The 12,364-nt window shown below is 40.5% G+C and overlaps 2 protein-coding genes across 5 annotated transcripts in view; one reads left to right on the forward strand and one right to left on the reverse strand.

The window, feature by feature from the left end:
* The window catches only part of rhbdf1a (rhomboid 5 homolog 1a (Drosophila)), a 35,565-nt gene extending 31,865 nt beyond the window's left edge, over nucleotides 1-3,700 (forward strand). For all 4 annotated transcript variants that reach the window (XM_056578116.1, XM_056578144.1, XM_056578134.1 and 1 more), the window contains 3 exons: nucleotides 105-205; nucleotides 1,443-1,596; nucleotides 3,162-3,700. In XM_056578116.1, coding sequence (XP_056434091.1) covers nucleotides 105-205; nucleotides 1,443-1,596; nucleotides 3,162-3,581 — 675 coding nt within the window. In that variant the 3' untranslated portion in view covers nucleotides 3,582-3,700. The remainder of the gene's footprint in view (nucleotides 1-104; nucleotides 206-1,442; nucleotides 1,597-3,161) is intronic.
* Nucleotides 3,701-4,462: 762 nt separating this feature from the next.
* On the reverse strand, nucleotides 4,463-6,731 carry aanat2 (arylalkylamine N-acetyltransferase 2). Its single transcript, XM_056578157.1, has 3 exons — nucleotides 6,338-6,731; nucleotides 5,880-6,034; nucleotides 4,463-5,506 (listed from the first exon to the last, which is right to left on the reverse strand). Exons 1-3 carry the CDS (start codon nucleotides 6,501-6,503, stop codon nucleotides 5,201-5,203), a joined length of 627 nt encoding a protein of 208 aa, XP_056434132.1. The 5' UTR covers nucleotides 6,504-6,731; the 3' UTR covers nucleotides 4,463-5,200.
* Nucleotides 6,732-12,364: the final 5,633 nt, after the last annotated feature.

Consider the following 12,364-nt stretch of genomic DNA (forward strand, 5'->3'; position numbering starts at 1 on the left):
AGGCAGGAATAAAACAAACAGAAAATATGTGGATCATTACATTGCTCATTCTGTTAGTAGAGCAAATGTAAAACCACTTGTTGCTTGCTGTGGGCTTCTCTCAGGTGCACTGCATGGATGATGTCTGTGGTCTACTGCCCTTCCTCAACCCAGAGATCCCAGACCAGTTTTACAGGCTCTGGCTCTCCCTCTTCTTACATGCTGGGTAAGAAGAAGCAAGCTCATTGATTGGTAAACTCACATCAACACCAATCTCAACATCACAACAAACATGTTCTGACCAATCCTACAAGAAAAAGGCATTTCTTGCAGGTAGTTGAACTTGGATTTAAGAATTTGTAAACCTAAAATAGCAACAATACTAACTTACTTAGTGTCTATGGGCCGCTGAAACACAATAATAATAATAATAAATAAATAAATAATACATTTTAATTGTATTGCACTTTATATTTCGGGAATCACAAAGTGCAACAGAGCAGTAAAAAAGAAAGTCAATGAGAATGAATGCAATAAAACAATTATAAAGAATTATCAATAAATGGTTAAAAGGAGAACCTATAAAAGAAAATTTAGCAAAATGCTTAAAACAACTTAAAGTGTACTGAAAATGCCTTGCTGGGAAATGCTTTTAATTGTCTGCTATGCTGTGTTGAAGAGAAGAAAATAGAAGAAAGGAAAAGTACAAACAGATTCCTTTTAGATGTTTGAACATGATCCCATACACTATAAATAATATATTTATTATCTAGCAGACATAAACGTATTCTAGCAGGCAGGCGTCCTGAGTCAATTGATGTGCTAAATATTAAAATATGTTAGATATTCCCTCATCTCTCATAAATGTTTTCACTTTATCACAATACCAATCTATCTGAAGTGCCATTCTGCTTTAATGACTAATAACCTTACCTTACCTTAATGCTGAGCAAACCAGCTATTGGTTTGCATGCTTCCCCTTCCCTCTCATCTCCTGAGGTCATTTAGCAAAGTGCCCTCTCAATGTTAACGAATGAACCTTCAGGCAGATAGAGAATGAGTCGTTCATCCCCAGCTTGCTGCTCAAGTGCTTCAGCCCCTCTGAGAGCCAAATTATCCCCCAATCCCACGCACGGACACACACAGAACCTGCCTCCTCCACAACACACGTGCACAAATCCACACACGCATCCACACACATACACACACGCACCTCAGTCTTTACACACGCAAAAACACACACGCACACTCACCTCAGCCCATGCACAGACACACCGACCTCCAGCCCTCCCCGAGCCCTAAAACACACACACACACACACACACACACACACACACACACACACACACACACACACACACACACACACACACACACACACACACACACACACACAGACAGACACACACTTCTTAAAAACACAAAAACAGAAGATTCATGTTTCTTGTGTTTTCGTTCCCCAGGCTCCTTCACTGCCTGGTGTCGGTGGCCTTTCAGATGACTATCCTGAGGGACCTGGAGAAGCTGGCCGGGTGGCTGAGGATCTCCATCATCTATATCCTCAGCGGCATCACCGGGAACCTGGCCTCCGCTATCTTCCTGCCCTACCGAGCTGAGGTGATCGCCAAATAATTAGCATTCACTGCTGAGGATTAGATAGGAGCCTTTGTCTTTGTAATGTAATGAAAGTGACTCAAGGTAAATTCATTATGGTGTTATTGAGAAGCAGGTAGGGGTCTAGGCGTCTCAAGGATGCCTGCATGTTGTGCCGAGGACACTGGGGATTGAACCCAGAATCAGCTGGGAGTCCAAAACACCCTGACTCCTACACAATCGTACCAATTGCTGACAATATATATTTTATTCTTCTAAGAATCTCGTCATAACCACATTTGTTTTGAAGACAGAAACAATGTTCTGTCTTCGTTAGTTAATTAAGTTAATTATCGCTTTTACATCACAAGACCAAGTTGGATTTTTCGAGACCATGAATTAAATTTGCCAAAGCCTATTTGTGCTAGGTAGGCTAGGCTAAATAGTCTATTATACAGACAGGGCTGTGGATTAACCTCTGAGGAATTGGGTCAAGAGAGCCGAAAGTGTTGGCGAAAGACGGCTCACTTGGCCGCAGTGATGAGAAGAGGAGAGTGATCAGGGCAGAACGTGAACAACCGTTGATGGATCAACACATTCACTTTTATCAAAACATTAATGGGAATTTGCACTGTGGCTGTCAGATAGAGAAAATATTCGAATGAATGTAGGTCAACTCACAGAGCTCATTGTGTTGGCAACCGCACACTTTCATTCTATACAAAACCAAGTTGGTTAGGTTGTGATAATGTGTCGAGTTATTATCTCGTTATCGTGACAAAACGGGCACAATCATATCACACCATCCCTGGCAGCTCCTGCTTTCCATACAAAGGGCTCATGGTTTAGCCGTTTAGGCTAATGTTTTTACATTATATTATATTTATTTAGCAGACCCTTTTGACCAAAGACAGTAAGTGCATCAACAATGTTGATACCCATCAACGATGTTGATTCTCATCTCAAAAAAGTGTGAGAACCATTGAACTGCATACAATTCACAAAATAAGCAAAGCACTTGCTTTCAAGTGCTACGATATAGAAACAGGAGATGGAGACAACTAGAGCGACAGATAACTAAAGAGATACTTTTCATTCACCACATGCAGTCTGAATACAGCCTGCGGGGTTCAGCCTACGGGAGGAGATGTGTTAGTCTTCAGATGTCCTAATGCCAGTGGGAAGCTTGTTACATACCATTGTGGAACTAGGACCAGGATATTTTGTGGAGAGGCTGTTGGCATTCTCAGGAAGTGAGGGAGTAGCAAGTCATTTGTCGGTCATGGAGTAATGTCTAACCGCCGTTCTCTCTCTCCGCTAACATCTACCGTTCTCCCTCTCTGCTAACCACTACCGTTCTCTCTCCGCTAACATCTACCGTTCTCTCTCCGCTATCCGCTACCGTTCTCTCTCCGCTAACCGCTACCGTTCTCTCTCCGCTAACCGCTACCGTTCTCTCTTCGCTAACCGCTACCGTTCTCCCTTCGCTAACCGCTACCGTTCTCTCTTCGCTAACCGCTACCGTTCTCTCTTCACTTACCGCTAACCTTCTCTCTCTCCGCTAACGGCTACCATTCTCTCTCCACCAGGTGGGTCCGGCGGGTTCCCAGTTCGGCATCCTGGCCTGCCTGTTTGTGGAGCTGATCCAGAGCTGGCAGATCCTGGCGCAGCCCTGGAGGGCCTTCATCAAGCTGCTGTGCGTGGTGCTCTTCCTCTTTGCCTTCGGCCTGCTGCCCTGGATCGACAACTTCGCCCACATCTGCGGCTTCATCTCGGGCTTCTTCCTGTCCTTCGCCTTCCTGCCCTACATCAGTTTCGGCCGGACGGACATGTACCGCAAGCGCTGTCAGATCATCGTCTTCCTGATGGTGTTCGTGGGCCTGTTTGCCGGCCTGGTGGTGCTCTTCTACGTGTACCCAATCAAGTGCGAGTGGTGCGAGCTGCTCACCTGCATCCCCTTCACCGACAAGTTCTGCGAGAAGTACGACCTCAACGCCCACCTCCACTGAACTGAACGCCCCGGGGAGTTTGAGCCGGAGAAGGAGGTGGAGGAGGAAAAGGAGGAGATGGAGAGGATGACGATGCAGACGATGATGATGATGATGATGATGTCAGCCCCCCCCCCCCCCCCCCCCCCCCCCCCCCTTAGTGACTTTAACTTGATCGTGTATGGCTGCACAAGAAAAATAGCTTCTTTTTTTATATCTATCACCACTGTCTCCCCAACACTTTTTCACTGACTGTGAGTGTCGTTTCGCGGGTACAGCGAATCAAAGGGTAATGGCGTATTCTAAAACCTCAAAAAAAAGCCCTACGCTACACGTGTGTGTGTGTGCGCTCAGGCAGCCATGTTTTTAGAAATGCCCGCCAATGGTGCAAGACACAACAGATTTCAGCTTTCTTTTTTTAACACTCAGACACAGTCCAGATGTAGGATAAAAAAAATATTCAGGCAACCGCATTGAAAACACCCAGGGACAAGATAGCGAAATCACCTATGAATACCTTTGGTGCCTTGTCAAAAAAGAAGAAAAGTACCAACTACTGCCATAACTTTTTGTTACATAATGCTGAGCACTTGGATTTGTCTTGTACGTGTGTGTTACTCCCCATGCCGGAGTGATAGTTGATATGGTAATGGTAGTGTTTTAGCTACCCGTCTACTCGTATATGTAACTAAAGACAACAGTAAAAAAAATATATATATAAATATATATTAAAGGAATTGGTGTGATTCCCTCCTGCTCTCTCTCTCTCTCCATAATTAACAGGTTGAGTGTATGCATATCGACACCTCACCAACAACATGAATCAGATTATAATTTAATTCAATTACAAATCAAATATAATTAAATGACGAGGAGTCATTAGCATCGGCAACAGATTCTTTAATGCCGTGTTAATGAGGTCAACAGAAATCACACGTCACCCACAATGCAAAAGGATGAGCCAGATTGTATGATTTCATAAATATATAAATGCACATTACAAAAATAGAACAGTATATATACATTCAAACACACAACATGCAATCATAGGGCTTCCCCATGCATCATTGAGCCTCATAATGTTACAAAACATGATGATTGAAGATTACAATTAATTACTTAATCAATAATTGATTGATCATTGAAACATTTCATCTACACTAGGTGTTGTAAGTTGTAGTCCTACGCAGTGACTTTTTAATACACATTACAGGACAGATGGCAATTCAAAAACGGCTATTTGATTGGTTGTGGCTTCTTTTTTGATTTTCATTTTGAGGTTGAGCCATTAGTGAACCATTGTTAGTACCGTTTGTGGTCACTGCCAGACACACGCAGTGGATCAGAGATAACAGGGAGCTCTCCTGAACTCGACAGCCAGGTCCTGTCGGGACATTTATCGTCTATATATGGATGATGGAAGGATGTATACGCTCAGTTAGGCCGATAAAATGGTGAGGAACGCGGGCCCGGGCCCACTCAAAAGTCCAGGCAGTCATTTCCATTATCACTGACGTGATACAACAAATGACTGCCCTGACTAGTCTGTTCACGAGTGGCGGTGCTCTGCTTATTCACAACTCTCCTAGTCTCCCAACTCCAAACCCCTCATGCACCATGAGGGGTCTGGGGTTGGGTGACTAGCAGCCGCTGTTGCGTCGTGCGTAAGCCAGCCCCCCGAGCGTATACTCCATCTCCTGGAAACACATGTTGGCCACCGAGATGGACGAAGGCCCCTTCTCCTTGAAGCCCGCCTTGCGGTAGAAGGGCACAAGGAACTCCTCGCAGATGAGCAGAGCCCGGCGCAGGCCCGGGACGCCGCGCAGGTACTGCAGGTAGCGCCATAGCAGGATGGAGCCTTTGCCCTGCTGGCGACAGTGGCGGTGCACAGAGAGCACGTGCACGTGCACGGTCGTGGTGTCTGGCACGTGCTGCGTCATGGCTTCCTGTTGTTTGACGGTTTAAAGTGAAAAGACGAGAAGAACGAAGGTAAATGTTCCGCTATTGCTTTTAACTTTATTTTCCAATTTACGAGGATAATCAAAGGTAAAAACATTGAATATTAGAAATGTTGTTTTATTTTTGCCCAATGTTCTATATAAAAAGAATAACACGAAATGAAATGTGTTTATAAATAACATGATCCTTTCGTCTCTCAAAAAAATCATAAGAATGTTTTTCTTTTGAATGTTTTATTTTTCAGAAAGAGTAGGCTACAATTAGATAATATTTGTGTCTACCATTTGAAATATTTTTGGTGACGTAACAATTTAAAAAAACAACATTTAAAAAACAAAATATTGTCATCTTGTGTCTGACCTGAGCGAGCCTGTCCTTGTTCCAGCCGGAGCCGATGATGAAGGCGACCAGCTGGCCCTCCTCGAACCATCCCAGAGACAGCTCGGGACACTGGCCCAGGAAGCTGAGCACCTCGTCTAGGGTGAGTGGGCATTCTCCAGACACGGACACAAATGCTGTTGGGGTGGTTGACCGATAATGAAGGAGGAAAAAGTAAAAAAGCAATAAGTGAAAAAATAAGTTAGATCAGATTTTGATGAAAAAATGTAACGACAAATTTAAAACCTCATCTTCTTCATTTATTTTCTAGAAATATATGGCTTGCGCTGCATTTGATTTTACACTTTTTTTTGGTACATTTCTGAGAATATTAAAAAAAAATATATATATATAGCCTAAAAATTTACATTTGACCCTTCATCATGTGTCCATCATTGTTGTGTGTGCACAAAGTCAGCCAGAGTGAACATATAGCCTACCCTCCCGTTCGATCTCAAACACGCTGATGGCGTCCTGGGGGTTGAGGTTCCTGAACTCGCTGGCCGGGAGTGTGTGTCGTCGCCGCCGCATGTGGCTGACCCCCCCGACGGGCGTCTTCAGGAAGAAAGGCTTGAGGAGCGGCGAGTTGTTGGCAGGATGCGTCATGTTATCGACTCTAAGAAGGGGGATACCTGCTTCTGCCGCGCCGATGGTAATCGCGTTTTGGATAGACCTTCTATGGCAGGCCTACAGCCTAATCCCTATAAATGTGGATCTTCTAAATGTCCCACACGTTCCTTTTGAATAGGCAAACGGGATTCAACTGTGACTGGGATAGACTATACGGATAAAGAGTCAGAAACTTTTGGCTCAAAGGTAGACTCACATGCATCAATTCTGGGAAACAGTCACTATGACGACCCTCTACCCCGCTGCTCCCCCTCTGGTCTGACCGCGCCGTCCCCTGCTGCTCTTCTAGCCCATCTCCCCGCCCTCATAAAGTGACCGGCCCTACCCCTAAAGTCGGATCCCTTGCGCACGTGCCTCAAAATGAGCTCTAAGTCCCTTGATGTCGATTGACCCGAACTTAACCCGTCGTGTTGGTCGCGTGTTGGCTGCCATGTGTCGCTCAGTGTGTCGGCCAGTTGATTCCAATTACTTTAGTTGTTGCAGTAGTATATTTACAAGAATTTGTCTTTTGTTCATTTCTATGTTGAAGCAGCCCCTAATATTAAATTAAGATTGAGAAAAAGATTTAGCTCAAACTTCCTTTGTCGGCCTATAACGCACACACACGCACGCACGCACGCACGCACGCACGCACGCACGCACGCAAGCACACACACACACACACACACACACACACACACACACACACACACACACACACACACACACACACACACACACACACACACACACACACCCCAGCAACTATCTTTGAAAAGCAAAGAAAAAAAATCATTCAATCAATTGCAGATTTTATTTGGTGTAGTCGGGTCATGTTGGGGAGAGTTTGAAGTGTGGTGGTCAGATGGGCAGACAGGCACGTGTTGGGATGTACCAAGGGCATGTTGTCTTTAATCAACCTGTACCCAAGCCAGGGGGCTTTGCGTGGATTGTTGTCAGGCTGATTTCGCGTCTCAAAGGTTTAGCTGCGACTAATTAAATGAAGGAGCACTTTGTAAAGCTGATGGGTAATTCTCCCTTGTCGTTCTGACTCATCTGTTATAGTAGTATCTATGGTATATAATATAGATCATATATAGAAGAATAAGAATGAATTGTGTGTGTGTGTGTGTGTGTGTGTGTGTGTGTGTGTGTGTGTGTGTGTGTGTGTGTGTGTGTGTGTGTGTGTGTGTGTGTGCGCGCCTGCCGTTAGTGAGCTATGCTAACATCATAATACAAATATGATATTAGTAGATCGTTAGTATGGCAGATAACAAAAAAAAACATAAGGGGTAACACTGTTGTTTTTTATTGGTCGTCATGAAATAAAATATAAGGGGTAACACTGTCGTTTTTTATTGGTCGTCATTAAAAAAAACATAAGGGAAATTATAGAAATACACACATACATTTTAATGTCATCTATATCCTCTTTATTGATGATTGATTATTGTGTATTGTCATCGCCTCAGTGGTGCAGTGCAGTGCACTCTGCCTAACCCCCTGGAGACCGGGGTTCAAGTCCGGTTGATGTCTTCTGTTGGAAGACTCTTATCTCTATTTCATGCGAATTATAAAGTCAAGTATTCTGAATCTGAATATAACCTTTGTGATGACTTTATTCGGTGTCTTGATGGTGCATTGTTAAGTTCAGAGGTTAACACTCTAAACAGCTAATGTTCGGAACCCCGTAAAAACGGGTTATATATTGGTCAACATGGAAAAAACATGAGGGGTAACTCTGTCGATATTTATAAAATATAGGGGGTTACACTGTTGTTTTTTATTGGTCGTCATGAAAAAAACATAAGGGGTAACGCTGTTGTTTTTTATTGGTCGTCATGAAAAAAAACATAAAGGGTAACACTGTTGTTTTTTATTTGTCATCATAAAAAAAAACATAAGGGGTAACACTGTTGTTTTTTATTGGTCGTCATGAAAAAAAACATAAAGGGTAACACTGTTGTTTTTTACTGGTCATCATAAAAAAAAACATAAGGGGTAACACTGTTGTTTTTTATTGGTCGTCATGAAAAAAAACATAAATGGTAACACTGTTGTTTTTTATTGGTCATCATGAAAAAAAACATAAGGGGTAACACTGTTGTTTTTTATTGGTCGTCATGAAAAAAAACATAAGGGGTAACACTGTTTTTTTATTGGTCGTCATGAAAAAAACATAAGGGGTAACACTGTTGTTTTTTATTGGTCGTCATGAAAAAAAACATAAGGGGTAACACTGTTGTTTTTTATTGGTCGTCATGAAAAAAAACATAAGGTAACACTGTTGTTTTTTATTGGTCGTCATGAAAAAAAACATAAAGGGTAACACTTGTTTTTTATTGGTCATCATAAAAAAAAACATAAGGGGTAACACTGTTGCTTTTTATCGGTCGTCATGAAAAAAAACATAAATGGTAACACTGTTGTTTTTTATTGGTCATCATAAAAAAAAAATAAGGGGTAACACTGTTGTTTTTTATTGGTCGTCATGAAAAAAAACATAAGGGGTAACACTGTTGTTTTTTATTGGTCATCATAAAAAAAAACATAAGGTAACACTGTTGTTTTTTATTGGTCCATAAAAAAAAACATAAGGGGTAACACTGTTGTTTTTTATTGGTCGTCATGAAAAAAAAAAGGTACACTGTTGTTTTTTATTGGTCGTCATGAAAAAAAACATAAGGGGTAACACTGTTGTTTTTTATTGGTCGTCATGAAAAAAAACATAAGGGGTAACACTGTTGTTTTTTATTGGTCGTCATGAAAAAAAACAAAAATGGTAACACTGTTGTTTTTTATTGGTCATCATAAAAAAAAACATAAGGGGTAACACTGTTGTTTTTTATTGGTCGTCATGAAAAAAAACATAAGGGGTGACACTGTTGTTTTTTATTGGTCATCATGAAAAAAAACATAAATGGTAACACTGTTGTTTTTTATTGGTCATCATAAAAAAAACATAAGGGGTAACACTGTTGTTTTTATTATTGGTCGTCATGAAAAAAAACATAAGGGGACACTGTTGTTTTTTATTGGTCGTCATGAAAAAAAACATAAGGGGTAACACTGTTGTTTTTTATTGGTCGTCATGAAAAAAAACAAGGGGTAACACTGTTGTTTTTTATTGGTCGTCATGAAAAAAAACATAAGGGTAACACTTGTTTTTTATTGGTCGTCATGAAAAAAAACATAAGGGGTAACACTTGTTTTTTATTGGTCGTCATGAAAAAAAACATAAGGGGTAACACTGTTGTTTTTTATTGGTCGTCATAAAAAAAACATAAAGGGTAACACTGTGTTTTTTATTGGTCATCATAAAAAAAACATAAGGGGTAACACTGTTGTTTTTATCGGTCGTCATGAAAAAAAATAAATGGTAACACTGTTGTTTTTTATTGGTCATCATAAAAAAAACATAAGGGGTAACACTGTTGTTTTTATTGGTCGTCATGAAAAAACCAACTTAAGGGGTGATGACACTGTTGATTTTTTATTCGGTCATCATGAAAAAACCCTAAATGGTAAACCACTGTTGTTTTTTATTGGTCATCATCAAAACCAAACATAAGGGGTAACACTGTTGGTTTTTTATTGGTCGTCATGAAAAAAAACATTAAGGGGGTGACACTGTTGTTTTTTTATTGTCGTTCCATGCCCAAAAACATAAGGGGTAACCCTGTTGTTTTTTATTGTTCGTCCTGAAAAAAAGGGTACCCACACCCAAAAAAACCCCCCACGGGGTAACCCTGTTGTTTGATTTATTGGTTGTCATTGAAAAAAACACATAAGGGGTAACCACTGTTTGTTTTTATTGGTCGTCATGAAAAAAAACATTACGGGGTCACACTGTGTTTATTTATTGGTCGTCATGAAAAAACAACATAAGGGGTACCACTGTTGTTTTTTTATTGGTCGGTCATGACAAAAAACATAAGGGTAACACCTTTTTTTATGGTCATCATAAAAAAAACATAAGGGGTAACACTGTTGTTTTTTATCGGTCGTCATGAAAAAAAACATAAATGGTAACACTGTTGTTTTTTATTGGTCATCATAAAAAAAAACATAAGGGGTAACACTGTTGTTTTTTATTGGTCGTCATGAAAAAAAACATAAGGGGTAACACTGTTGTTTTTTATTGGTCATCATAAAAAAAAAACATAAGGGGTAACACTGTTGTTTTTTTATTGGTCGTCATGAAAAAACATAAGGGGTAACACTGTTGTTTTTTATTGGTCGTCTGAAAAAAAAACATAAGGGGTAACACTGTTGTTTTTTATTGGTCGTCATGAAAAAAACATAAATGGTAACACTGTTGTCTTTGTCAAATAAAATATAAGGGGTAACACTGTCGTTTCTTATTGGTCGTCATGAAAAAAAACATAAGGGAAATAATAGAAATACACACATACATTTTAATGTCATGTATATCCTCTTTATTGATGATTGGTTATTGGTATTGTCATCGCCTCAGTGGTGCAGTGGAGTGCACTCTGCCTAACCCCCTGGAGACGGGGTTCAAGTCAGGTTGATGTCCTCTGTGGAAGACTCTTATTTCAATTTCATGCGAATTATAAAGTCAAGTGTATAACCATTGTGATGGCTTTATTCGGTGTCTTGATGGTGCGTTGATAACCCCGTAAAAACGTTGACAGGTGTGCCACTGTCGTTATATATTGGTCAACATGGAAAAAACATGAGGGGTAACTCCGTCGTTTTTTATCGGCCGTCATGAAATAAATATAAGGGGTAACACTGTCGATATTTATCAAATAAAATATAGGGGGTTACACTGTTGTTTTTTATTGGTCGTCATGAAAAAAACAGAGGGGGACACTGTTGTTTATTTATTGGTCGTCATGAAAAAAAAAATAAAGGGGGTAACACTGTTGTTTTTTATTGGTCGTCTAGAAAAAAAACATAAATGGTAACCCTGTTGTCTTTGTCAAATAAAATAAGGGGTACCACTGTCGTTTTCTTCTTGGTCGTCATGAAAAAAAACATAAGGGAAATAATAGAAATACACACATACATTTTAATGTCATGTATATCCTCTTTATTGATGATTGATTTTTGTGTATTGTCATCGCCTCAGCGGTGCAGTGCAGTGCACTCTGCCTAACCCCCTGGAGACCGGGCTTCAAGTCAGGTTGATGTCCTCTGTTGGAAGACTCTTATTTCTATTTCATGCGAATTATAAAGTCAAGTGTATAACCATTGTGTTGGCTTTATTTGGTGTCTTGATGGTGCATTGATAAGTTTGGAGGTTAGCACTCTAAACAGCTCAGGTTCGGATCCCTGCAAAAATATTGACTGGGGTACCACTGTAATTTTTAATTGGTCGTCATGAAAAAAACATAAGGGGTAATACTGTTGTTTTTTATTGGTCGTCATAAAAAAAACATAAGGGGTAACACTGTTGTTTTTTGTTGGTCGTCGTGAAAAAAAACATAAGGGGTAACACTTTTTTTTTATTGGTCGTCATGAAAAAAAACATAAGGGGTAACACTGTTGTCTTTGTCAAATAAAATATAAGGGATAACACTGTCGTTTCTTATTGGTCGTCATGAAAAAAAACATAGGGGAAATAATAGAAATACACACATACATTTTAATGTCATGTATATCCTCTTTATTGATGATTGATTATTCTGTATTGTCATCGCCTCAGTGGTGCAGTGGAGTGCACTCTACCTAACCCCCTGGAGACTGGGGTTCATGTCCGGTTGATGTCCTCTGTTGGAACACACTTATTTCTATTTCATGCGAATTATAAAGTCAAGTATAACCAATCCCATTGTGATGACTTTATACGGTGTCGTGATGGTGCATTGATAAGTTCGGAGGTTAACACT

The sequence above is a fragment of the Gadus chalcogrammus genome, chromosome 2 (assembly GCF_026213295.1).
Source record: "Gadus chalcogrammus isolate NIFS_2021 chromosome 2, NIFS_Gcha_1.0, whole genome shotgun sequence".
Lineage (NCBI taxonomy): Eukaryota > Metazoa > Chordata > Actinopteri > Gadiformes > Gadidae > Gadus > Gadus chalcogrammus.